We start from the raw sequence: 26,575 nt of genomic DNA on the forward strand, positions 1-26,575 counted from the left end.
AGAAAGGCCTGCTCAGGACTCCCGGGTGGCTCAGTGGTTAAGGGCGCTTTACTGCAGCGCCAGCTGTGCCACCAGAGACTCTGGGTTCGCGCCCAGGCTCTGTCGTACCCGGCTGCGACCGGGAGGTCCGTGGGGCGACGCACAATTGGCATAGCGGTCGTCCGGGTTAGGGAGGGTTGGGCATGTAGGGATATCCTTGTCTCATCGCGCACCAGAGACTCCTGTGGCGGGCCGGGTGCTGTGCACGCTATCCAAGGTTGCCAGGTGCACAGTGTTTCCTCCGACACATTGGTGTGACTGGCTTCCAGGTTGGATGCGCGCTGTGTTAAGAAGCAGTGCGGCTTGGTTGGGTTGTGTACCGGAGGACGCATGACTTTCAACCTTCGTCTCTCCCGAGCCCGTACGGGAGTTGTAGCGATGAGACAAGATAGTAGCTGCTAACAATTGGATACCACGAAATTGGGGAGAAAAAGGGGGTAAAATAAAAAAAATACAAAAAGAATGGCCTGCTTGCAGAAATGTTTTAGGGAGTGTTTTACAGTGATGAGGGGTGGTCGTTTGACCGCGGACCCGTAGCAGATACAGGCAATGAGGCAGTGATCGCTGAGATCCTGATTGAAGACAGCAGAGGTGTATTTGGAGGGCAAGTTGGTCAGGATAATGTCTATGAGGGTGCCCATCATTACGGATTTAGGGTTGTACCTGGTGGGTTCCTTGATGATTTGTGTGAGATTGAGGGCATCTAGCTTAGATTGTAGGACTGCCGGGGTGTTAAGTATATCCCGGTTTAGGTCACCCAACAGAACAAACTCTGAAGCTAGATGGAGGGGCGATCAATTCACAAATGGTGTCCAGGGCACAGCTGGGAGCTGAGAGGGGTCGGTAGCAGGCGGCAACAGTGAGAGACTTATTTCTGGAGAGATTAATTTTTAAAATTAGAAGTTTCGAAATGTTTGGGTATGGACCTGGAAAGTATGACATTACTTTGCAGGCTTTCTCTGCAGTAGAATGCATCTCCTCCCCCTTTGGCAATTCTATCTTGACGGAAAATGTTATAGTTGGGTACGGAAATCTCCAAATTTTTGGTGGCCTTCCTAAGCCAGGATTCAGACACGGCAAGGACATAAGGGTGTGCTAAAGCAGTGAGTAAAACAAACTCAGGGAGGAGGCTTCTGATGTTGACATGCATGAAACCAAGGCTTTTTCGATCACAGAAGTCAACAAATGAGGGTGTCTGGGGACATGCAGGGCCTGAGTTTACCTCCACATCACCCGAGGAACAGAGGAGTAGGATGAGGGTGCGACTAAAGGCTATCAAAACTGGTCGCCTAGAGCGTTGGAGACAAAGAATAAAAGGAGCAGATTTCTGGGCGTGGTAAAATATATTCAGGGCGTAATGTGCAGACAGGGGTATGGTGGGGTGCGGGTACAGTGGAGGTAAGCCAAGGCACTGGGTGATGATAAGAGAGGTTGTATCTCTGAACATGCTGGTTATAATGGGTGAGGTCACCGCATGTGTGGGAGGTGGGACAAAGGAGGTATCAGAGGTATGAAGAGTGGAACTAGGGGCTCCATTGTAAACTAAAACAATGATAACTAACCTGAACAACAGTATACAAGGCATATTGACATTTGAGAGAGGAGTGGTTTCCGTCCGGCCACTACCATAAAGGCCTGATTGGTGGAGTACTGCAGAGATGGTTGTCCTTCTGGAAGGTTCTCCCATCTCCACAGAGGAACCCTGGAGCTCCGTTAGTGAACATCAGGTTCTTGGCCACAAGGCTCTTGTCCCCCAATTTTTAATTTTTGCCGGGCGGCCAGCACTTGGAAGAGACTTGGTGGTTCCAAACTTCTTCCATTTAAGAATGATGGAGGCCACTGTTTTCTTGGGGACCTTCAATGCTGCAGAACGGTTTAGGTACTGACACAATCTTGTCTTTGAGCTCTACGGATAATTCCTTCGACCTTAAGGCTTGGTTTTTGCTCTGACATGCACGGTCAGCTGTGGGATCTTATATAGATAGGTGTGTGCCTTTCCAAATCATGTCCATTGAATTGAATTCACCACAGGTGGACTCCAATCAAGTTGATCATCTCAAGGATGATCAATGGAAACAGAATGCACCTGAGCTCAATTTCAAGTCTCATAGCAAAGGTTCTGAATACTTATTTAAATAAGGTATTTCTGTTTTTTTTGTAATAAATGTGCAAACATTTCTAAAAACCTGTTTTTGCTTTGTCATTACGTGACATTGTGTGTAGATTGATGAAGATTTGTAATTTTATTTAATCCATTTTACAATAAGGCTGTAACATAACAAAATGTGGAAAAAGGGAAGGGGTCTGAATACTTTCCGAATGCAATGTATCTACTACTATAGCCTGACTCCAGTCCACATCGTAGCAAGTTCAAGTAGTCCCTCTGTTTTCAGTCCGAGATGTCATTTACTGAACTATACAGGCAATAAAGTTATGATTTGCATTTTAAGGCCATAAGCCAGCTGCATGATGTTAAAAACATAGTCTGTTGATTTAAAAATAAGGATGTTGGGGACCTTAAACTGCAGGACAGTACATGGTTTAAACTGCAATGCAATCTTCTCCACGTGATTAATGTCAATGTGTCTGTTTTGTTTTGAGCAAATCAAATTGCAAGCCGTTGTCCTTCATTAAAGGCTTTCCCTATCTCAGTAGCTGGAGTTGTAGGCCACGCAGGCAGATTTCAGATGAGAGAGGGAGGAGAATGTGCTAAAACTGCAGAAAAATCCCACACCCAGCCTCGCCTTTCCTGCTGCTTTTCTACAGCATTTATTTCTAATGGGCTGACGGGGGCCTGTAAAATAGAAGAAAATCCCAGTGTGTGTGTGTGTGTGGTGGATACCAGGGTGTCTATTGTTTCTAATAACTGCCTTTGAGGACAGTCGGACTTCTCTGTCGCAGCACACCTATTAGACCGCAGGGAAGATTAAGCAAGGATTTGACAATTGGCACTAAAATAGTTCAAGTATCAAGGTGTGCCACTGCCCCAGAGCCTGTATAGTCTAAAGGGGAGTAGCTTCACCTGCCAGGCTTCAAGCTTCTCCTAGAGAACAAGGATACAGAGGGAATGCAAGGATATGTGATCTGGCTATGCAAGACTTGTAGGGCAGTTTTTCCTATGCCATTGTAGGACTTATCCAGCCTTTGGACCAGCACTGCGTTTGTTGTGTGTTCCTTACAGGAGAGTTGCTGCCTGGTGCAATGCTCCACTGTTTATCAGCCCCCCCCCCCTCTCCCTGACAATGATTCATGCTGAACTAATTCCTCCGCTACAAACACGCGGTGTGGTGGAAGAAATTTTCTATGAAGGGATTTGACGGGACATCTGTTCCGTCGGAGGCACAAACACTCATTTCTATGGCAACCGTGCTGTTGAGACACTTGAGTGTGGCGGTCCAACCGCCATGACTTATATGAATGGCTTTTCTGGAGAGGATATTTTATTCATCAATATTTGGTTTATTCTCCTGCTTTCCTGTAAGTTATTTTTGTGGTCTCCTTTTTCGCTTTCTCTGCTCTTTCCTTCCCTCTCTGTCCTTTGTTGTCTCCATCACATTCACTCTCTTTTCTCCTCTCCCACACTCACTTTGTCTTCATCCCTTTCTCCCTCCCTCCATCCCAGGCCCAGTCGTTCCCCCTTAGCAGAAATGGTTTCAAGGCGGGGATGAGGCTGGAGGGGATCGACCCTCTGCACCCCTCTATGTTCTGCATCCTGTCCGTGGCAGAGGTGAGCTGCAGCCGTCAGCGAGCTGGCCCAGCTCCAGACCAGCCTCAACCAAGGGCTCTCCCAGCACACTGGGCAGGTCACTGTAATTGGATCTGTGATTGCAGTCCAGGCGCCACTGTATTGGGTGGAGGAAATGATCGCCCTTAACTGTCACTAACAAAGCCCTTGGTAGTTTTGTGTTGTCGATCTGTTTTTGATGTCATCCCTTTTGTGTTTAAATGTACAAGACGTTAGCACCTGGCATGTACGTATGACATCGACCACTTTACAAATGTACAAGATTGACATTAGCAGACATTATTTTGCGTCATAGTCTCATAAAATTTGCAGTGGGAAAATGATTGCTGTTAAGAGCAAGGCCCTTCAAGTAGCCTGCACTATTGGTCATGGGAATACAAAGCAGAATTACATCATGCCATGGATTGATGTTTGGGATAGTGACTGCATGTCCATCCATACATAATACTGTGTTTTGTTTTTCAAAGGTGATTGGTTACCGATTACGTCTCCACATCGACAGCTACTCAGAATGCTATGACTTCTGGGTAAACGCAGACTCTCCGGATATCAGGCCAGCCGGATGGTGCGAGTCGACAGGACACCAGCTCCACCCACCAAAAGGTGAGCTACAGCAGATCAGCACACTGTTAACCTTTTGTCTTTATCCATTTCACTGTGACTCGTGACTATCGTGCTGACCCAAACCAAACTGTGCTGGCTCTGATATATTATTTTCACATGGTCCTTGTCGTCGGAGACCAGCCACCGGGACAGCTGATAAAACTGAGGAATATTTATATTTGTCCTTTGTGGGGAAAAACTCATTCTGATTGGCTGGGCCTGGTTCCCCAGTGGATCATGGTTGTGGCCCTGCCCAGTAATGTGAAATCCATAGATTAGGGCCTAATTCATTCATTTATTTCAATTTTCTGATTTCCTTATATGAACTGAAACTCAGTAAAATATTAGAAATCAGTATTTTAAAAAATATATAAAAATGAATATACAATAAATACAAATAAATAATGATATTTCCTGGAGTGGTGATTTACCAGCGGTGGGGCGCCTAGCACCCTAATCCCCATTTATTTTTTTTGTTCTCTTTCTCCACCCTTCTCTCTCTCTCCATTTTCTTTCTCCCCTTCTTTCTCTCACCCTCTCTCTCTGCACCATTTATTTTCAGGCTACAATGAAAGCGAGTTTAACTGGGAGAAATACCAAGAGGCTTGCAATGCTGAAGCTGCACCAAAGAATCTGTTTAAATCCCAAAATGGTGTAAGTGCTTGGTTGGGGTGCGGGAGTCAATGGAGGCTTAGTTCTACTTTCACCTGTAAAGACAGCTGGGGCCAAATGCTGACTTTCATTCACACAGCAGAACAGAACAATATGTCCCAGTGGCTGTTGTAAAGCTCCCTCCCACTGTGGCAGAGATGCACCACTTTACTTCCTGTAGTTTTTTTACACTTACAAAAGCTGAAATTTATATTGACTTGTCATAGTAGTAGATGATTTTCAAATCATGCCACAATATTTCCACTATATTGTCATATATACGTATGTACAAAGTAGTATTACCCTGAGGGTTGAAGACATGTGAGATACTGCTTGATTTTAATGAAAGGAAATTGATGAAGGGAAATTATAAATTATATGGTCATATCTCGTGTTAAAACTCAACGTTTGTGCACTCAAGCCTTTCCCTTATGGAAATGAAATCACACATCCGGAATCATGTGAAAATGTGTTTTTGGAACACTTTACATGTAACATTTCACTTCAAGTGTGACATTTCACATTTCACTTCAAGTGTGACATTTCACATTTCACTTCAAGTGTGACATTTCACGTTTCACTTCACATGTGAAAATGTGTTTTTGGAAAAATGTGTCATTATGATACACACATTACTTTTAACTGTGTTTTCAAATGACATATTTGACACACTTTGACATACATGACTACATTGTGTATGTTTTATTGATACAGTAATTATTATTCAAAGTGGGATTTAAACACACAACCTCTTGTAAAATGACTGATTTCACCTGTATTCCCGACACTTTAGATTTCAAAGTAAATCTCAGCTTCCTTAAAAATACACAAGAAAAACTGTTATATATATCATAAGGATTCAGAAGTAACATTGAAACAGAATACTATGCCCCACCAACATTAGACAACTATACAGAAAACCCTCATATTGCTGAAATAAGTACATTGATGATGAGAGAGACAATAGTGAGATTAACTGGCACTAAGTGCAGAGATGTATAATAGTTAATGAATGTGTAGGGGAATGTTAGACACTGAGGTGCAGCAGAAAGATCAGTGCACCTCAAATCCATAGATTCTGAGTCCCAGGTGGGGTCATATTTTATCTGAACAGCATACCACTTACTTTAAAACCCCTATACCATTACTTTACTTATGATTGTTTGGGACATCTGGGACCATCGCGTGACATTCTGACGACTGGTAAAATAAATGTTTTGAGAACATCCTCACCCTTAAGGAAAAAACACATGAATTTCATGTGATGCTGTGATCTTATGTAAAGCAACGTGATAAGATGAAATGAAACGTGACAATTTGATGAAATTAAACGTGACAGCGTGAGCACATGTTAAAATAAATGTGACATGGGTATACACATGTGATAACATGAAATTACACGTGACAACATGTAAAAACATATTCTCATGTGAAGTGTTCCAAAAAGCACATGATTTCACATATGAAATTTCACGTGAATTGTTCCAGAAACACAATTCCACATGTGAATCATTTTTCACACAAGGGGATGCCAGCAACCTGAATTTTTTGCTATGTCACCAGAACATTGTATGGCTCTTTTGTGTTATTTGCATAGACTAGAGAACTGACAATGTACAAGCTTAGTGTTTATGAACAGAATACAACAGAACACATTAACTGGGATGACATTCCCTCTCATGGGAGACCAGAAAGTACTAGCAGAAAGACACACATCCAATAAACCACGCCTGCAATATTCTGATAGGCTGCCACTGCGACACCATGCTGCCAATCAGCAATTAATGTTGCATGTTGTCAACAGATAAGTCAGTGAATTTTGCAAGTAAGTTATTGTGAATTTTACATCAACTTACTGACAAATGGTTTCCAGTTCAACTAGTTTCCATTGCTGGAAAATGCACAATAACCTATTTACAGTGATGTTCATAAGAGACAACTGCTCTTACAAAGGTTGCAGAACAGACCATGTCAACGAAGGTGCTCAATTTGCATCGGCATAACCATCAAACACTTACACTGCCGGTTGACACACATACATACAGTGCCTGCCTGTCACAACACCTACTCAATCAAGGGTTTTTCTTTATCTTTACTATTTTCTACATAATAGTGTAGAATAATAGTGAAGACATCAAAACTATGAAATAACACATATGAAATCATGTAGTAACCAAAAAAGTGTTAAACAAATCTAAATATATTTTATATTTGAGATTTTTTGAAGTAGTCAGCCTTTGCCTTGATGACAGCTTTGCACACTCTTGGCATTCTCTCAACCAGTTTCATGAGGTAGTCAGCTGGAATGCATTTCAATGAACAGGGGTGCCTTGTTAATTTGTGGAATTTCTTTCCTTCTTAATGCGTTGGAACAAGGTAGGGGTGGTATACTGAAGATAGCCCTATTTGGTAAAAGACCAGGTCCATATTATGGCAAGAACAGCACAAAGAGAAACGATAGGGTATTGTAAAATTAAAGACAAAAAGGACCGTCAATTCGGAAAAGTTCAAAAACTTTGAAAGTTTCTTCAAGAGCAGTCGCACAAACTGTCTCTCGTGAGGACCTTCACAGGAAAGGAATAACCAGGGTTACCTCGCTGCAGAGGATAAGTTCATTAGAGTTACCAGCCTCAGAAAATGCAGCCCAAATAAATGCTTCACAGCGGTCACGTAACAGACACATCTCAACATCAACTGTTCAGAGGAGACTGCCTGTGTCAGGCCTTCATGGTCGAATTGCTCCAAAGAAACCACTACTAAAGGACACAAAAGAAGAAGAGACTTACTTTGGCCAAGAAACACGAGCAATGGACATTAGACCGGTGAAAATATGTCCTTTGGTCTGAGTCCAAATTTGAGATCTTTGGTTCCAACCACCACGTCTTTGAGACGCAGAGTAGGTGAACGGATGATCTCCGCATGTGGGGTTCACACCGTGAAGCATGGAGAAGGTGTGATGATGTGGGGGTACTTTGCTGGTGACACTGTTGGTGATTTATTTAGAATTCAAGGCACAGTTAACCAGCATTGCTACCACATTCTGCAGCGATACACAATCCCATCTGGTTTGGGCTTAGTGGGACTATCATTTGTTTTTCAACAGGACAATGACCCAACACACCTCCAGGTTGTGTAAGGGCTATTTGATCAAGATGGAGAGTGATGGAGTGCTGCATCAGATGACCTGGCCTCCACAATCATCCGACCTCAACCCAATTGAAATGGTTTGGGATGATTTGAACTGCAGAGTGAAGGAAAAGCAGCCAACAAGTGCTTAGCTAATGTGGGAACTCCTTCAAGACTGTTGGAAAAGCATTCCTCTTGAAGCTGGTTGAGAGAATGTGCAAAGCTGTCATCAATGCAAAGGCTGGCTACTATAAACACTTTTTTGGTTACTACATGATTCCATATGTGTTATTTAACAGTTTTGATGTCTTCACTATTATTCTACAATGTAGAAAATAGTTAAAATAAAGAAAAACCCTTGAATGAGTAGGTGTGTCCAAACTTTTGACTGGTATTGGTATGTATTTGACCATGCCACAAAATATGCTAATGAGCCCCACCAGTACATTGCCCTCACTTATCAAAGCGCAGTGATGATCGTGCCTTTTATATTAGAAATATTGGGTAGAAAAATGTCACATTATACCTACAATGTACCGAACTATACCAATTGAGTTCATATGTGTGCCTGTGAAGTGTACCTTAGACTTTTTTTGTACCCCAGAGAACAACACTGTAACCCAATCATAACCTTATAGTGTGTTAATACATGTTCCAAGAAATAACTATGAACATGGTGGCACTGCAGAAACATTGATCAACTCAAACAAGAGGTGAAACGGGAACAAAAGTATCTATATCCACAGTAAAACGAGTCCTATATCGACATAACCTGAAAGGCCGCTCAGCAAAGAAGAAGCCACTACTCCAAAACCGCCATAAAAAAAAGCCAGACTACAGTCTGCAACTGACAAAGATCGTAGTTTTTGGAGAAATGTCCTCTGGTCTGATGAAACAAAAATGGAACTGTTTGGCCATAATTACCATCGTTATGTTTGAAGGTAAAGGGGAAGGCTTGCAAGCCGAAGAACACCATCCCAACCGTGAAGCACGGTGGTGGCAGCATCATGTTGTGGGGGTTCTGTGCTGCAGGAGGGACTGGTGCACTTCACAAAATAGATGGCTTCATGAGGAAGGAAAATTGTAGATCTATTCAAGCAACATATCAAGATATCAGTCAGGAAGTTAAAGCTTGGTCGCAAATATGTCTTCCAAGTGGACAATGACCCCAAGCATACTTCCAAAGTTGTGGCAAAATGGCTTAAGTACAACAAAGTCAAGGTATTGGAGTGGCCATCACAATGCCCCAACCTCAATCCTATAGAAAATGTGCAGGCAGAACTGAAAAAGCGTGTGCGAGCAAGGAGGCCTTCAAACCTGACTCAGTTACACCAGCTCTGTCAGGAGGAATGGGTCAAAATTCACCCAACTTATTGTGGGGAGCTTGTGGAAGGCTATCCAAAACGTTTGACCCAAGTTAAACAATTAAAAAATAAATAATAATATTTCACCTTTATTTAACCAGGCAGGCTAGTTGAGAACAAGTTCTCATTTGCAACTGCGACCTGGCCAAGATAAAGCATAGCAGTGTGAGCAGACAACACAGAGTCTCCAGCTTCAGCGATTTTTGCAGTTCGTTCCAGTCACAGGCAGCAGAGTACTGGAACGAAAGGCGGCCAAATGAGGTGTTTGCTTTAGGGATGATCAGTGAGATACACCTGCTGGAGCGCGTGCTACGGATGGGTGTTGCCATCGTGACCAGTGAACTGAGATAAGGCGGAGCTTTACCTAGCATGGACTTGTAGATGACCTGGAGCCAGTGGGTCTGGCGACGAATATGTAGCGAGGGCCAGCCGACTAGAGCATACAAGTCGCAGTGGTGGGTGGTATAAGGTGCTTTAGTGACAAAACGGATGGCACTGTGATAGACTGCATCCAGTTTGCTGAGTAGAGTGTTGGAAGCCATTTTGTAGATGACATCGCCGAAGTCGAGGATCGGTAGGATAGTCAGTTTTACTAGGGTAAGCTTGGCGGCGTGAGTGAAGGAGGCTTTGTTGCGGAATAGAAAGCCGATTCTTGATTTGATTTTCGATTGGAGATGTTTGATATGAGTCTGGAAGGAGAGTTTGCAGTCTAGCCAGACACCTAGGTACTTATAGATGTCCACATATTCAAGGTCGGAACCATCCAGGGTGGTGATGCTAGTCGGGCATGCGGGTGCAGGCAGCGATCGGTTGAAAAGCATGCATTTTGTTTCACTAGCGTTTAAGAGCAGTTGGAGGCCACGGAAGGAGTGTTGTATGGCATTGAAGCTCGTTTGGAGGTTAGATAGCACAGTGTCCAATGACGGGCCGAAAGTATATAGAATGGTGTCGTCTGCGTAGAGGTGGATCAGGGAATCGCCCGCAGCAAGAGCAACATCATTGATATATACAGAGAAAAGAGTCGGCCCGAGAATTGAACCCTGTGGCACCCCCATAGAGACTGCCAGAGGACCGGACAGCATGCCCTCCGATTTGACACACTGAACTCTGTCTGCAAAGTAATTGGTGAACCAGGCAAGGCAGTCATCCGAAAAACCGAGGCTACTGAGTCTGCCGATAAGAATATGGTGATTGACAGAGTCGAAAGCCGTGGCAAGGTCAACGAAGACGGCTGCACAGTACTGTCTTTTATCGATGGCGGTTATGATATCGTTTAGTACCTTGAGTGTGGCTGAGGTGCACCCGTGACCGGCTCGGAAACCAGATTGCACAGCGGAGAAGGTACGGTGGGATTCGAGATGGTCAGTGACCTGTTTGTTGACTTGGCTTTCAAAGACCTTAGATAGGCAGGGCAGGATGGATATAGGTCTGTAACAGTTTGGGTCCAGGGTGTCTCCCCCTTTGAAGAGGGGGATGACTGCGGCAGCTTTCCAATCCTTGGGGATCTCAGACGATATGAAAGAGAGGTTGAACAGGCTGGTAATAGGGGTTGCGACAATGGCGGCGGATAGTTTCAGAAATAGAGGGTCCAGATTGTCAAGCCCAGCTGATTTGTACGGGTCCAGGTTTTGCAGCTCTTTCAGAACATCTGCTATCTGGATTTGGCTAAAGGAGAACCTGGAGAGGCTTGGGCAAGGAGCTGCGGGGGCCCCAGCTGTTGGCCGAGGTTGGAGTAGCCAGGCGGAAGGCATGGCCAGCCGTTGAGAAATGCTTATTGAAGTTTTATGGATCATGGATTTATCGGTGGTGACAGTGTTACCTAGCCTCAGTGCAGTGGGCAGCTGGGAGGAGGTACTCTTGTTCTCCATGGACTTCACAGTGTCCCAGAACTTTTTGGAGTTGGACCTGCAGGATGCAAACTTCTGCCTGAAGAAGCTGGCCTTAGCTTTCCTGACTGACTGCGTGTATTGGTTCCTGACTTCCCTGAACAGTTGCATATCACGGGGACTATTCGATGCTATTGCAGTCCGCCACAGGATGTTTTTGTGCTGGTCGAGGGCAGTCAGGTCTGGAGTGAACCAAGGGCTGTATCTGTTCTTAGTTCTGCATTTTTTGAACGGAGCGTGCTTATCTAAAATGTTGAGGAAGTTACTTTTAAAGAATGACCAGGCATCCTCAACTGACGGGATGAGGTCAATGTCCTTCCAGGATACCCGGGCCAGGTCGATTAGAAAGGCCTGCTCAAAGAAGTGTTTTAGGGAGCGTTTGACAGTGATGAGGGATGGTCGTTTGACTGCGGCTCTGTGGCGGATACAGGCAATGAGGCAGTGATCGCTGAGATCCTGGTTGAAGACAGCGGAGGTGTATTTGGAGGGCCAGTTGGTCAGGATGACGTCTATGAGGGTGCCCTTGTTTACAGAGTTAGGGTTGTACCTGGTGGGTTCCTTGATGATTTGTGTGAGATTGAGGGCATCTAGCTTAGATTGTAGGACTGCCGGGGTGTTAAGCATATCCCAGTTTAGGTCACCTAACAGAACAAACTCTGAAGCTAGATGGGGGGCGATCAATTCACAAATGGTGTCCAGGGCACAGCTGGGAGCTGAGGGGGGTCGGTAGCAGGCGGCAACAGTGAGAGACTTATTTCTGGAGAGAGTAATTTTCCAAATTAGTAGTTCGAACTGTTTGGGTATGGACCTGGAAAGTATGAAATTACTTTGCAGGCTATCTCTGCAGTAGACTGCAACTCCTCCCCCTTTGGCAGTTCTATCTTGACGGAAGATGTTATAGTTGGGTATGGAAATCTCTGAATTTCTGGTGGCCTTCCTGAGCCAGGATTCAGACACGGCAAGGACATCAGGGTTAGCAGAGTGTGCTAAAGCAGTGAGTAAAACAAACTTGGAGGAGGCTTCTGATGTTGACATGCATGAAACCAAGGCTTTTTCGATCACAGAAGTCAACAAATGAGGGTGCCTGGGGACATGCAGGGTCTGGGTTTACCTCCACATCACCCGAGGAACAGAGAAGGAGTATTATGAGGGTGCGGCTAAAGGCTATCAAAACTGGTCGCCTAGAGCGTTGGGGACAGAGAATAAGAGGAGCAGGTTTCTGGGTATGGTAGAATATATTCAGGGCATAATGTGCAGACAGGGGTATGGTGGGGTGCGGGTACAGCGGAGGTAAGCCCAGGCACTGGGTGATGACGAGAGAGGTTGTATCTTTGGACATGCTGGTTGTAATGGGTGAGGTCACCGCATGTGTGGGAGGTGGGACAAAGGAGGTAACAGGGGTATGAAGAGTGGAACTAGGGCTCCATTGTGAACTAAAACAATGATAACTAACCTGAACAACAGTATACAAGGCATATTGACATTTGAGAGAGACATACAGCGAGGCATACAGTAATCACAGGTGTTGAATTGGGAAAGCTAGCTAAAACGGTAGGTGAGACAACAACAGCTAATCAGCTAGCACAACAAACAGCAGGTAAAATGGCGTTGACTAGGCAACGGGGCCGACAGATAAAACAAACAAGCAGAATGGAGTACCGTGATTAATGGACACTCCAGCGTGCATCAGCTATGTAGCCAAGAGATCAGTGTCCAGGGGGCAGCGGTGGATGGGCAGGGAAGCTGGACTGGCGAGTGTTATCCAGGTTAAAAAAAACTAACAATGACTAAATAGCTTGTAGCTAGTTAGCTGGTTAGCGTCTGGAGGTTCTTGAGTGTGTTCTAAAAAATTAAAAATAATAGCGATTCCGTATCACATTGGGTGAGGCAGGTTTCCGGAAGGTATAAACAAAATAAAAATCGAAAAGAGATAGAGAGTACATATGGGTCTAGTGAGTGTTTGGGACGCGGCGATTCAGACGGTTAGCAGGCCTGTGCTAACAAGCTAACAGTTCTTAGGCCCGGGCTATACAAGGTAGCAGTTAGCGGACCGGAGCTAGACAAGCTAGCAGTTAGCAGGCCGAATTAGCAAGCAGAGAGATAGCGAGGGCTAGAGAGTTAGCCTTTGGGGGACGTCGCGATGGGGTGAGTCTGTTTATTCCTCTTCATGCGGTGACATCGATAGACCGGTCGTGGGCCCAGGTATTGTAGCCCAGGAGTATGCTACAGGTGCTCTGACCGGGCTAGCTTCAAGCTAAGTGGGTGGAAACGCTAGCTAGCTAGTTGTGAAGATCCAGCTGAAAAAATGTTCCGTTTGCGGTGGGAATCCGGGGATGAAAAATAAATAGGTCCGTTATGTTCTGGTTAGAGTCGCGTTGTTCGAACTGGCGAGAGCTTTCCAGGCTGAAGGTTAGCTGATGACCGGTTAGCTGAAGACCGCTAGCATAGCTGGTGGTTAGCTGGCTAGCTTCAGTTGAGGGGTTCCGGTTCCGAAGTAAATATAAATACTTCAGGAAAAATAGCTACATTGGGTGAGGCGGGTTGCAGGAGAGTATTTGGAAGCTTAGGTTTAGCAAAATGTTCTTAAAGAGATATGCGAAGAAAAATATGTAAAAAACGAAAAAGAAACGATATATACATGGGACATGACACAACAGGACGACTTACTGCTACGCCATCTTGGATTCATTCAGCATTTAAAGGCAATGCTACCAAATACTAATTGAGTGTATGTTAACCTCTGACCCACTGGGAATGTGATGAAAGAAATTAGCTGAAATAAATAATTCTCTACTATTATTTTGACATTTCACATTCTTAAAATAAAGTGGTGATCCTAACTGACCTAAAACAGGGAATTTTTACTTGGATTAAATGTCAGGAATTGTGAAAAACTGAGTTTAAATGTATTTGGCTAAGGTGTATTTAAACTTCTGACTTCAACTGTACAGAAAATCAAAATTGTATAAATATTCAATTCAAGCTGTAACACAACAAATTCTGGAAAAATGAAAGGGGTGTGAATTCTTTCTGAGGGAATTGTATAGACAATCCATTATACCCATAGACGTGGTGGCACATCAGGAACTTACAGGAAGGAAGCTACAGTAGCAACCAAGAAGTTGTGAGTTCAAATCCCAAGTGAGGTTTTACTCTCTTACTGTCCTTTTAACATTAACACCTTAATTTAGCTGTACAAATACAGTAACTTATTGTAGATTTGCTGTATTTTCACTGTAACTACACAAAAACCTACAGGGGAGCATGGCACAGCGTTCTAAGAATGTTTCTGTGAAAACCGGGAACTAGACAAAACCTGCAGTTAAAGTGAAATATTCTCAATTACATTTGACACCTGGGGTTTCACGTGCTTACATTTTTTTCATGTTAAGTGCTCAAATATTGTCACGTGTAATTTCAAGTTATCAAATGTTGCTTTAAATTAAACCATGTTATCACGTGTGAAATTCATGTGTTTTTTCTTAAGGGTTAAGGGTAGAATCTGTGTATGGTATGTCAATATTTACTTAAATCCTCCATTGACATGAATGCATGATTTCTTCTTTTAAGTTTAAAGTCAGAAAGTATGAAGCCCTTTTGTGATTTGTCTCTCTGTGTCAACAGACTACGAGCACCTCTAAGTTTCAGGTGGGCATGAAACTGGAGGCAGTGGACAGAAAGAATCCATGCCTGGTGTGTGTGGCCTCGGTGGCCGACATCGTGGACAATCACTTCCTGGTTCACTTTGACAACTGGGACGACACTTACGACTACTGGTGAGACACCTACAATTTAGTTAACCCTTTACACTTGTGGGAATTGGCCTATAAGGATAGGGCTACATTTAAATGTTTCTTACAGAAGAAATAATAAATGCATAAACATGGTATCATTTAAAAGGGAACAATTTGGAGATTAGGGGGACACAACAGTTCTCCTGACACAAGACTGAATCCAAACATGACACTGTTGATTTAATGTGCATTTGACATTTTCTGTACAATTTGCCGCATTTGTTGATAACGAAATCTGAAAATACTCTGGATACATTCAGTAACATACGAACATTCATGGAAAATGTGGGGTAGGTGCAACATAAGACATAAAAATGACAAAGGTTTGAGTGAGAAGACTAACTGGTATCTTCAAGTGGCCACACACCTCTCCAAAGTGTGAGCAGTTCCTAAGTTATTTCAAGGAATTTCTTATGACTAAAAAAAAAGCATTAAACTATAAGGACCTAAAAATGTTTATAACCTCTCCTACAGTAGAAGTACTAGAGTTGAACACAACCCTCCGTTCCTGCCATCACCCAATTACTGGTGTTGTTTACGCAATCCAAAAACTGCCCATTTTAAAAGCTCGTTCTGTTACCTACATCACTCACGAAATTATAAAATAGGATCTTACAGTGCCAGGCTTTCACAAGGCAATTCAGAGAAATGGATCGTAATTTTGGTGCGCATAGAAAGGAGTCATGGGTGCATTTTCCGCAGTAAATCTTCTTCACAATAGACAAACAGGCTCATTCTGTTCAGAACAAACCAGGGTATGTGGCCATCATAAACTTTGCCGCTGTATATGACGTGAGTTTTATGATATGGAAATGTGAAGGGCACATTTGGCTTGCTTGTATGACATCAAAGCAGCATTTACTAAAATCCTCCACGTCTCAGCTTTCATAATTAATCGAGTCCTCTTAGTTTATAGCATTTCCCAGAGCTTTGACGTCATTTGTAGCATGTTACTGTTCAGTCACTGTGTTCCAATTTAGGCGCTTATTAATGCCCAAATCTGCCATTTTCAACACGTGCACAAGTGTAAAGGGTTAAAACAGTTTTTATTCAGCTTTTTGTGAGTTAGAAGTTGATGAGAATATGGAAAAGTGTGCGTGTGTGTGTGAAATTGGTCATCATTTCAGTTTAACTTCTCAGACTATGTTATGATACACTATTTTTGATATAACTGAAGTAAACTTCAGCGGAACTGGTTCTGTCTTCTCAAAGTTTAAAAGGAAGTGTCTGTCTAGCATTACATTTTGGGTATCTTGTTGCTACTTTGAATGTTAAATGAAGGAATTTGTCAAAATCAGACCAGAGGTTAACAACACTGCCATCTCAGATTTTCAAAATGTGCTTTTGAACCATAGCTAAACAAGCATTTGTGTAAGAGTATTGATAGCTAGCATAACATTAAAGCCTAGCATTCAGCATGCAACATTTTCACAAAAACAAGAAAAGCATTCAAATAAAATCATGTACCTTTGAAGAACTTCAGATGTTTTCAATGAGGAGACTCTCAGTTAGATAGCAAATGTTCACTTTTTCCAAAAAGATTATTTGTGTAGGACAAATCGCTCCATTTTGTTCATCACGTTTGGGTAAGAAAAACCCCTAAAATTAAGTCATTACAACGCAAACTTTTTTCCAAAAACGAACTCCATAATATCGACAGAAACATGGCAAACGTTGTTTAGAATCAATCCTCAAGGTGTTTTTCACATATCTATCGATGATAAATCATTCGTGGCAGTTGACTTTCTCCTCTGAAGAAAATGGAATGCGCATGGAGCTGGAGATTACGCAATAATTTCGACGGAGGACACCGGGTGGACACCTGGTAAATTTAGTCTCTTTTGGTCAATCTTCCAATGATATGCCTACAAATACGTCACAATGCTGCAGACACCTTGGGGAAACGACAGAAAGTGCAGGCTCAGTCCTGGCGCATTCACAGCCATATAAGGAGACATTGGAACACAGCGCATTCAAAATCTGGACCATTTCCTGTATGAAATGTCATCTTGTTTTCGCCTGTAGCATTAGTTCTGGGGCACTCACAGATAATATCTTTGCAGTTTTGGAAACGTCCAAGTTTTTTTCTTTCCAAAGCTGTCAATTACATGCATAGTCGAGCATCTTTTCGTGACAAAATATCTTGTTAAAAACGGGAACGTTTTTTATCCAAAAATTAAAAGAGCGCCCCCTATCTCGAAGAAGTTAAGGTGTTCGAGCCAGAGGAGATGTGATCAACATTTGTTTACTGATGTTTGCTGTCAGTAACTGATAGGTTACACTTTAATGTTGTTTTGTAGCTGTAGTGCATGTGTCATTCAACTTTATATTACATTGTGTATAATTAGCTTTGTTACCTTATTGTGTGTGTGTGTGTGTGTGTGTGTGTGTGTGTGTGTGTGTGTGTGGCTGCGCACGTATGTGTACCTGTGTGTACAGAATCTTTGTGTGTGTACATGTATCATCTTCAATGTAAGATCTCTCTGAAATTCTGTCGTCAGTGAATCAGTGACAGTTTACCAGCTAATTGCTAAGAGGAGTTTCATTGATTACATAGCATGTGACATGGCCCAATTCATCTGATGTGGGAGAAAAATAGAAGCTGTGTAATTAGATATAATGTAATGGTTGAAGAGGAGAACTGACAGTTGTCTCTGGGAAAAGACAAACGTTTGTTCTCAAGAGTTGCCTGGCTGAGATATTTTCAGGGTATTTTATTTTTAATTTTTTCCTGTATTTTTCCTCTTTCCCTGTGTCATACCGAGACATTCCAGTAGGAGAAGCTCCTAGCTTCCTAGCCTCCTAACTGCCCATAACGACATGCAGAAATCATGGTTCCCCACAGCTCATTACATTCACACACACATGCACACACTCAACATGTACACCCACACTCAGTGTCTCTTACACACAGGCTCAAACACACTTGCATGCTCACACGTTCACAAACTCGCGCACATCTTGCACACAATTGCATTCTCTCAGACACTGCACTGGCTCACCAGGGAGCATGTGTGGAATTGTTGGTCAAATACCATGGCTGTCGGGACATGGCAAGCCCCATGATTGGCTATTCTGCAAAATTATACAGCTGCTGTGTCATTTCAAAGCACACAGAAGATGAATGGAATTCCTATTGTATTGTCTGATTGATTGTGTTTGTAGGTACATGTTAATCTAGCCGGCCTGTACAATAAGTGAAATTGCAATATTCTCCCGGTCACAAACCAGGTATTGTACATGTAAATTGCATTTAGAGGTTGTTGTAATATCTTACCTCAGGACGATTGAAATCAAATTGTACGTGTGCGTGTAGATGAAGAAGTGGGTGTGTAGATGAGGAAGTGTACGTGTGTACGAAGATAATGTAAAGTATGCTATGGTAAAGTGTAGTGTGTGTCTGTATGTTTTAGGTGTGACGCCAGCAGCCCTCACATCCACCCAGTGGGCTGGTGCCAGGACCACGGAAGACCTCTCACTGCACCTCAGGGTGGGTAGCTAGTCCAGCACACACAGTATACTGTCATTGAGGAAGCTGTTTGAATTGTGTCTTCTAAAATGACCTTGGCTCCTCCCCACTTCAGCCATGTTTTGCTATTCCTCACTTTAGTCCCCATATTTGTACAAAGATATGAACCTTTATCTTAAATCCCCCTTCAACTTCCATGTAAAATCATGAGTTATTCATTTAATTTCCCCTCTAATTTGCTGGTAAGTTTCCCCCTTCCACCACACACTTTTTAAAGACCTTGAAAGAACTCTTATTGTATGGAGATAGGACATCAAAAACCTTGAAAGAATCATAACTCATATTGTATGGAGATAGGACATCAGTAGGACATTCATTTCTATGTACAATATGACACGTGGATCATCTTGAATGAGACTTCATCACAGCTGTTCTTTAGTAATGCATGCCCTTCAATGCATAACAAATGCATAACAAAAATCTAAACATTAACTATTTACTTGACAATTGTTTTTGTTTATATACAGTTGAAGTTGGAAGTTTACATACACCTTAGTCAAATACGTTTTAACTCAGTTTTTCACAATTCCTGACATTTCATCCTCGTAAAAATTCCCTGTCTTGGGTCAGTTCGGATCACCACTTTATTTTAAGAATGTGAAATGTCAGAATAATAGAAGAGAGAATGATTTATTTCAGCTTTTATTTCTTTCATCACATTCCCAGTGGGTCAGAAATGTAATTTACATACTCCCAATTAGTATTTGGTAGCATTGCTTTTAAATTGTTTAACTTGGGTTAATCATTTCGGGTAGCTTTCCGCAAGCTTCACATAATAAGTTGGTTGAATTTGGCCCATTCCTCCTGACAGAGCTGGTGTAACTGAGTCAGGTTTGTAGGCGTCCTTGCTCGCACACGCTTTTTCAGGTCTGCCCACACGTCTTCTATAGGATTGAGGTCAGGGCGTTGTAATGGCCACTCCAATATCTTGACTTTGTTGTCCTTTAGCCACAACTTTGGAAGTATGCTTGGGGTCATTGTCCATTTCGAAGACCCATTTGCGACTAAGCTTTAACTTCCTGACGGATGTCTTGAGATGTTGCTTCAATATAGCCACATCATTTCCCTTTATAGATAATTTTGTACCCGTTTCCTCCAGCATCTTCACAAGGTCCTTTGCTGTTGTTCTGGGATTGATTTGCACTTTTTGCACCAAAGTACTTTCATCTCTAGGAGACAGAATGCGTCTCCCTCATGAGCAGTATGACGGCTGCGTGGTCCCATGGTGTTTATACTTGCATACATTTGGAAATTGCTCCCAAGGATGAACCAGACTTGTGAAGGTCCACAATTTTTTTTCTGAGGTCTTAGCTGATTTCTTTTGAGTTTCCTATGATGTCAAGCAAAGAGACACTGAGTTTGAAGGTAGGCCTTGAAATACATCCACAGGTACACCTCCAATTGACTCAAATGATGTCAATCAGCCTAACAGAAGCTTCTAAAGCCATGACATAATTTTCTGGAATTTTCCAAGCTGTTTAAAGGCACAGTCAACTTAATGTATGTAAACTTCTGACCCACTGGAATTGTGATACAGTGAATTATAAGTGAAATAATCTGTCTGTAAACAATTGTTGGAAAACTTACTTGTGTCATGCACAAAGTAGACGTCCTAACCGACTTAAACTATAGTTTGTTAACAAGAAATTTGTGGAGTGGTTGAAGAACAAGTTTTAATGACTCCAACCTAAGTGTATGCAAACTTCCGACTTCAACTGTACCAGGACATAACAGAAGAAAGTGGTAATAAGATGGTACACAGATCATGTAAAATGTAATCACAATGACTTAGTTGTCAATAGCATTTCCATTCAAAGTGTAGCTTGTGTTTTAATCCAGACATCAGCAAATGTAATGTTTACCACACTTGTCAGCATTCACCTCCACCTCCTCCTCCGCAGTAGATGTTACTGTAGGCTACATCATGCCCCATAGCTCTGCTTTAATCTCATCATATGGAACGGTTGATCCTTTGACAGCCCAGCTCTAAGATTTCTCTCTTCACTTACATAAAACCAAGGATCTCATATCAGCACCCCATCAGTCCTGATTCTGTCAATCATTTAAAAGTTTCTGATCTGCAGTCAGTAGCTACGATGATAAAGTAAAGTTGGTGGGTTTGTCAGTGTAACGTTCAATGGGACTAGGCAACAGGAGGTGTCTATAATTTCACCTTGTGTTTTCGACATAAACATTACATACAGTGGGGCAAAAAAGTATTTAGTCAGCCAGCAATTGTGCAAGTTCTCCCACTTAAAAAGATGAGAGAGGCCTGCAATTTTCATCATAGGTACACTTCAACTATGACAGACAAAATGAGAGAAAAAAAAGTATTTGGTCAATAACAAAAGTTTATCTCAATACTTTGTTATATACCCTTTGTTGGCAATGACAGAGGTCAAACGTTTTCTGTAAGTCTTCACATGGTTTTCACACACTGTTGCTGGTATTTTGGCCCATTCCTCCATGCAGATCCCCTCTAGAGCAGTGATGTTTTGGGGCTGTTGCTGGGCAACACGGACTTTCAACTCCCTCCACAGATTTTCTATGGGGTTGAGATCTGGAGACTGGCTAGGCCACTCCAGGACCTTGAAATGCTTCTTACGAATCCACTCCTTCGTTGCCCGGGCGGTGTGTTTGGGATCATTGTCATGCTGAAAGACCCAGCCACGTTTCATCTTCTATGCCCTTGCTGATGGAAGGAGGTTTTCACTCAAAATCTCACGATACATGGCCCCATTCATTCTTTCCTTTACACGGATCAGTCGTCCTGGTCCCTTTGCAGAAAAACAGCCCCAAAGCATGATGTTTCCACCCCTATGCTTCACAGTAGGTATGGTGTTCTTTGGATGCAAGTCAGCATTCTTTGTCCTCCAAAAACGACGAGTTGAGTTTTTACCAAAAAGTTATATTTTGGTTTCATCATATGACATTCTCCCAATCTTCTTCTGGATCATCCAAATGCTCTCTAGCAAACTTCAGACGGGCCTGGACATGTACTGGCTTAAGCAGGGGGACACGTCTGGCACTGCAGGATTTGAGTCCCTGGCGGCGTAGTGTGTTACTGATTGTAGGCTTTGTTACTTTGGTCCCAGCTCTCTGCAGTTCATTCACTAGGTCCCCCCGTGTGGTTCTGGAATTTTTGCTCAACGTTCCATGTGATAATTTTGACCCCACGGGGTGAGATCTTGCATGGAGCCCCAGATCGAGGGAGATTATCAGTGGTCTTGTATGTCTTTCATTTCCTAATAATTGCTCCCACTGTTGATTTCTTCAAACCAAGCTGCTTACCTATTGCAGATTCAGTCTTCCCAGCCTGGTGCAGGTCTACAATTTTGTTTCTGGTGTCCTTTGACAGCTCTTTGGTCTTGGCCATATTGCAGTTTGGAGTGTGACTGTTTCAGGTTGTGAACAGGTGTCTTTTATACTGATAACAAGTTCAAACAGGTGCCATTAATACAGGTAACGAGTGGAGGACAGAGGAGCCTCTTAAAGAAGAAGTTACAGGTCTGTGAGAGCCAGAAATCTTGCTTGTTTGTAGGTGACCAAATACTTATTTTCCACCATAATTTGCAAATAAATTCATTAAAAATCTTACAATGTGATTTTCAGGATTTTTTTTCTTATTTTGTCTGTCATAGTTGAAGTGTACCCACATTCTCGTCTTTTTAAGTGGGAGAACTTGCACAATTGGTGGCTGACTAAATACTTTTTTGCCCCAATGTATATATTATTGCCGTATTGGGCCACTCCTGAGCCCCTCCACCCAGTCGTAATTGTGTTGTCTGACTCAAGATTAAGTACGGCTCAGGTCATGGTAATGGGGTAGGAATTACATACAGGGAGCTGTAAAGTGAAACTCGCCCAATGGTGAGGAATCCAGGTCAGAAGCTTTTGAGAATTTCGAAACCCTCTAGGCTCTCTCCCGTTTCCTCGCTCGTTCTCCTGTTCTCCAATCAGAGACTTTTAAAACATTTTAAACTGCAAAACCCTTACGCACCACTGCACTTTGTATACCAGAGTTGGCTGATCTTCTCTAGTCACTCGTAGGCTCAGTCACTGGTATACTTTTATTTACAAAGCCATTTTGGGTTTACTACCTTTTTAATTTGTCTATTTTTATTGTTCAGAAATGTGTTGGGTACTCTCTTCGTTCGCTGGACTTTATCCTGCTAACTGTTCCAAATGTCCGAATTGAAATTGGTAAAAGGGCTTTTATGTACTCTGCGCCATCGTCTTGGAACACCTTACAAAATACCTTTTAAACTGGAAGAACTTGTCCCGATTGGTGTTTTTAAATCACTGATGAAGGCTTTTGAGGCTGATTCCCCGACCTGTCAATGTTTTTAATTAGCTGTTTTATACTCTTTTGAATTCAATGGTTTTTACTAGATTACTTGTAGTTTTTCATGTTGTCTGTCTGTAATTTTTTTGTAATGACTTGGTGCTGCCTATCTTGGCCAGTGTGCTCTTGAAAATGAGATTTTAATCTCAATGAGTCCTTCCTGGTTAAATAAATAAATAAAATATGCAAAGGTGCTCAGTTGTGCCATTTGGCTAACGTTCTCGCCGTGAACTGTATGTCATAAAACTGAAATGTTCATTTTTGTGCTTTAAAGTGAGTGTGACGCGGAGCTGTTAACTTCTTGACGCTACCAATCCCTGTAGCGGGATAATTTTAGTCTGCAACCGCTGAATAGCATAGCGCAACAGTCAAATAATATTACTAGAAAATATTCATATTCATGAAATCACAAGTGCAATATTTTGAAATACAGCTTAGCATTTTGTTAATCACCCTGTCGTCTCGGATTTTGAAATTATGCTTTACGGCGAACGTAATCCAAGCATTTGTGTAAGTTTATCAGCATCAGGAAGCTTGGTCACGAAAATCAGTAAAGTAATCAAATGAACCGTTTACCTTTGTTGATCTTCGGATGTTTTCACTCATGAGACTCCCAGTTACACAGCAAATGTTCCGTTTGTTCCATAAAATTATTTTTACCCCCAAAAATACCGACATTTGTTTGTCGCGTTATGTTGTGGTGCTGGCTTTAGTGAACACCACATGATGGTATCTGTCTGTTTGGACCGAATGTTTTTTTTTCTTGTAAAATATATAGTGTACATAAAATGATTACATCAATATGAAGTGAATGTGTAGAAACTACATCCCTTGCTTTAACTTAATATGGACTCATCATTTCTGCCATGTGCAGTATGATGTCATATCCTTTTCCTCAAGTAATTTGAGATCAAGTGAACAACTGCTGCTCTGGTGTACTTATATTATGTTATACACTGAGTATACCAAACAATAGGAACACCTTCCAAATATTGAGTTGTACGCCCTTTTGCCCTCAGAACAGACGCAATTCATCGAGGCATGGACTCTACAAGGTGTCGAAAGCGTTCCACAGGGATGCTGACCCATGTTGACTCCCACAGTTGTGTCAAGATGGCTGGATGTCCTTTGGGTGGTGGACCATTCTTGATACACACAGGAAACTGTTGAGTGTGAAAAACCCAGCAGCATTGCATTCTTGACACAGACCGATACGCTTGACACCTACTACCATGGCCCTTTCAAAGGCATTTTCATATTTTGTCTTGCCCATTCACAGACAATGGCACACATACACAATCCATGTCTCAATCGTCTCGAGGCTTAAAAATCCTTCTTTAACCTGTCTCCTCCCCTTCATCTACACTGATTTGAAGTGGTTTTAACAATAAGGGATCATAGCTTTCACCTAGCTTTGTTTCCCTGTGAATCTGGGAAGGTGAAAGTTGTCATTACTTTGAAATATATGCATCTATAGGCACTTTACCAACATATTTACTACCACTACTTCCAGATGCCTCTATGCACAGAACATATTTTGTCTAACATGCATTTAATTTTTTATACATTTCTTGTGGCTGAAGCATCTGCCAAATTGTGAGAAGGAGCCACTTTAGCCTATTGAGATGCACAAATGCGTTTTCTCTTGGATGTTTTACTGGAATGAAATCAAGTTTCAAAGTTGAGTTTCATCATAAAGACACAATATATGAACAGTTCCCAAGTAGCCATTCAAGTTTATTATTGAACCATTTGCGATTGGCTCAAATGCCCAAGGCCTCTAACTTCCTCTTACTCCTCTCTGGCTTGGGACTGGAGTGCGTTATTTCTGTACAGTCATTATCCTCTCTTCTATATTAGTTCAACAAAAACTACTGAGGCAGTGTCCTGTAGAGCCAATCACTTACTAATTGGAGCCTCCACAACTCAATCTCCAATAGCTAACCATAATTATCTCCGCAACCAGGCGATATGTGTACATTTGGTTCCCCTGCATATGTTGCACCCATCTGTGTGTGTGTCGCATTCAAGTTTTCAAGCACATTTTTCTTTTGATGAAATTGTCACAGCCGTTAACAGTCACAGTTTGAAGTTGTTGCATGTGTTTGTGTGTGCATGTGCGTGCGCAAGCTTGTAAGTGTGTGATTTAATTCAATTTGTGTTTTGGATTGTGTTCAAGGACACCCCAATCCAGAACATTTCCTGTGGGAGGAGTACTTGCAAGACAACGGTTCCACGGCGGTTCCAAGCCAGGCTTTCTGTATGGTAAGCAATAGGCATGGAACAGCAGGCTAGCCTTGTATCAGCCAACTGTGTGTGTGTTGCACATCACCATTGTTATTCCCAGCCTCTGCTGCAATCTAACGGCTGAAAATTGTAATTGAAGGCAGTTTAATAACTGTTGTGGTTCAGTTCCTTTTCACAATAATGACACAAGTCATGTTTTTCTCAGTTTGACATTAATTTGTCTCTTTCCCAGACCTGTCTTTCTCATTCAGAAACTTCTGTTTCAAAATGGTTCTTTCTCATAAAGAACTCCACTGTCAACCTCCTCTCCCCCTGTGACATCTGCACAGCACAATTTCACACCCTAAAATCCTCACCTCTGGCTGAGTTTCTGGCTGACAGGGCCTGTCCTCTCCTCTGCTCTCCTCCACTCTGCATGTTCTGCTCTTCTCTCTCAGAGATGTGTACAGTGTCCTGTCTTCTGCCTCCTCCCTTCCTCTTTCTCTCTCTCTCTTTCACATGTCCTCCTGTCTTCTTTCTCTCTCCCTCTCTTTTGGCTGGGAAGTGCATGGGCCTTTTTGGGAGTCTCGACAGGCTTGACTGCCATCTCTAACGCCCTTTCTCTCCGCCCCCTCTCTTCCTCCTCTCTCTCGTCACAGAGAGCGCCTCACAGTTTCCAGGTGAACATGAAGCTGGAGGCGGTGGACAGGAGGAACCCCATGCTGGTCCGCGTGGCCACCGTCTCAGACACTGAGGACTACAGGGTCAAGGTGAGTGGAAAGGAAAGGGAGATACCTAGTCAGTTGTACAACTGAATGCATTCAATTGAAATGTGTCTTCCGCATTTAACCCAACCGAATCAGAGAAGTGTGGGGGGCTGCCTTAATTGACTTCCACGTCATCGGCGCCCGGGGAACAGTGGGTTAACTGCCTTGCTCAGGTGCAGCATGACAGATTTTTACCTTGTCAGCACGGGATTCGATCCAGCAACCTTTCGGTGACTGACCCAACGCTCCAAGCCGGTGAAGGATTGGGATTAGAGAGAGAACAATGGGGTGAGAGAGCGAGAGAAGTGAGGAAATGAGTAATAGATTAAATGAGAGGAAGAGCTTTTTAGAGTGAAAAAAGGAAAGAGTGAGGCAGGCGATGCGAGGAGGTTATGCATGTGGGAAGAAGTGAGGGGGGTGTTAGTCAGGGTGAGGAGGCCTGCTGGAGTGACATGGCAGATGGAGGTTTTGGGGTTTGGTACTGTGAAATGAGCAGGCTG

At 42.7% G+C, this 26,575-nt stretch overlaps 1 protein-coding gene across 4 annotated transcripts in view; it reads left to right on the top strand.

Annotated features, from left to right (window-relative positions):
* LOC118370878 (lethal(3)malignant brain tumor-like protein 4) overlaps positions 1-26,575 on the top strand; it is a 138,751-nt gene that overhangs the window by 28,099 nt on the left and 84,077 nt on the right. For all 4 annotated transcript variants that reach the window (XM_035756099.1, XM_035756111.1, XM_035756119.1 and 1 more), the window contains 7 exons: positions 3,662-3,766; positions 4,252-4,387; positions 4,950-5,041; positions 15,039-15,190; positions 18,622-18,698; positions 25,262-25,347; positions 25,968-26,078. In XM_035756099.1, coding sequence (XP_035611992.1) covers positions 3,662-3,766; positions 4,252-4,387; positions 4,950-5,041; positions 15,039-15,190; positions 18,622-18,698; positions 25,262-25,347; positions 25,968-26,078 — 759 coding nt within the window. The remainder of the gene's footprint in view (positions 1-3,661; positions 3,767-4,251; positions 4,388-4,949; positions 5,042-15,038; positions 15,191-18,621; positions 18,699-25,261; positions 25,348-25,967; positions 26,079-26,575) is intronic.

This window comes from Oncorhynchus keta, chromosome 4 (assembly GCF_023373465.1).
Source record: "Oncorhynchus keta strain PuntledgeMale-10-30-2019 chromosome 4, Oket_V2, whole genome shotgun sequence".
NCBI lineage: Eukaryota > Metazoa > Chordata > Actinopteri > Salmoniformes > Salmonidae > Oncorhynchus > Oncorhynchus keta.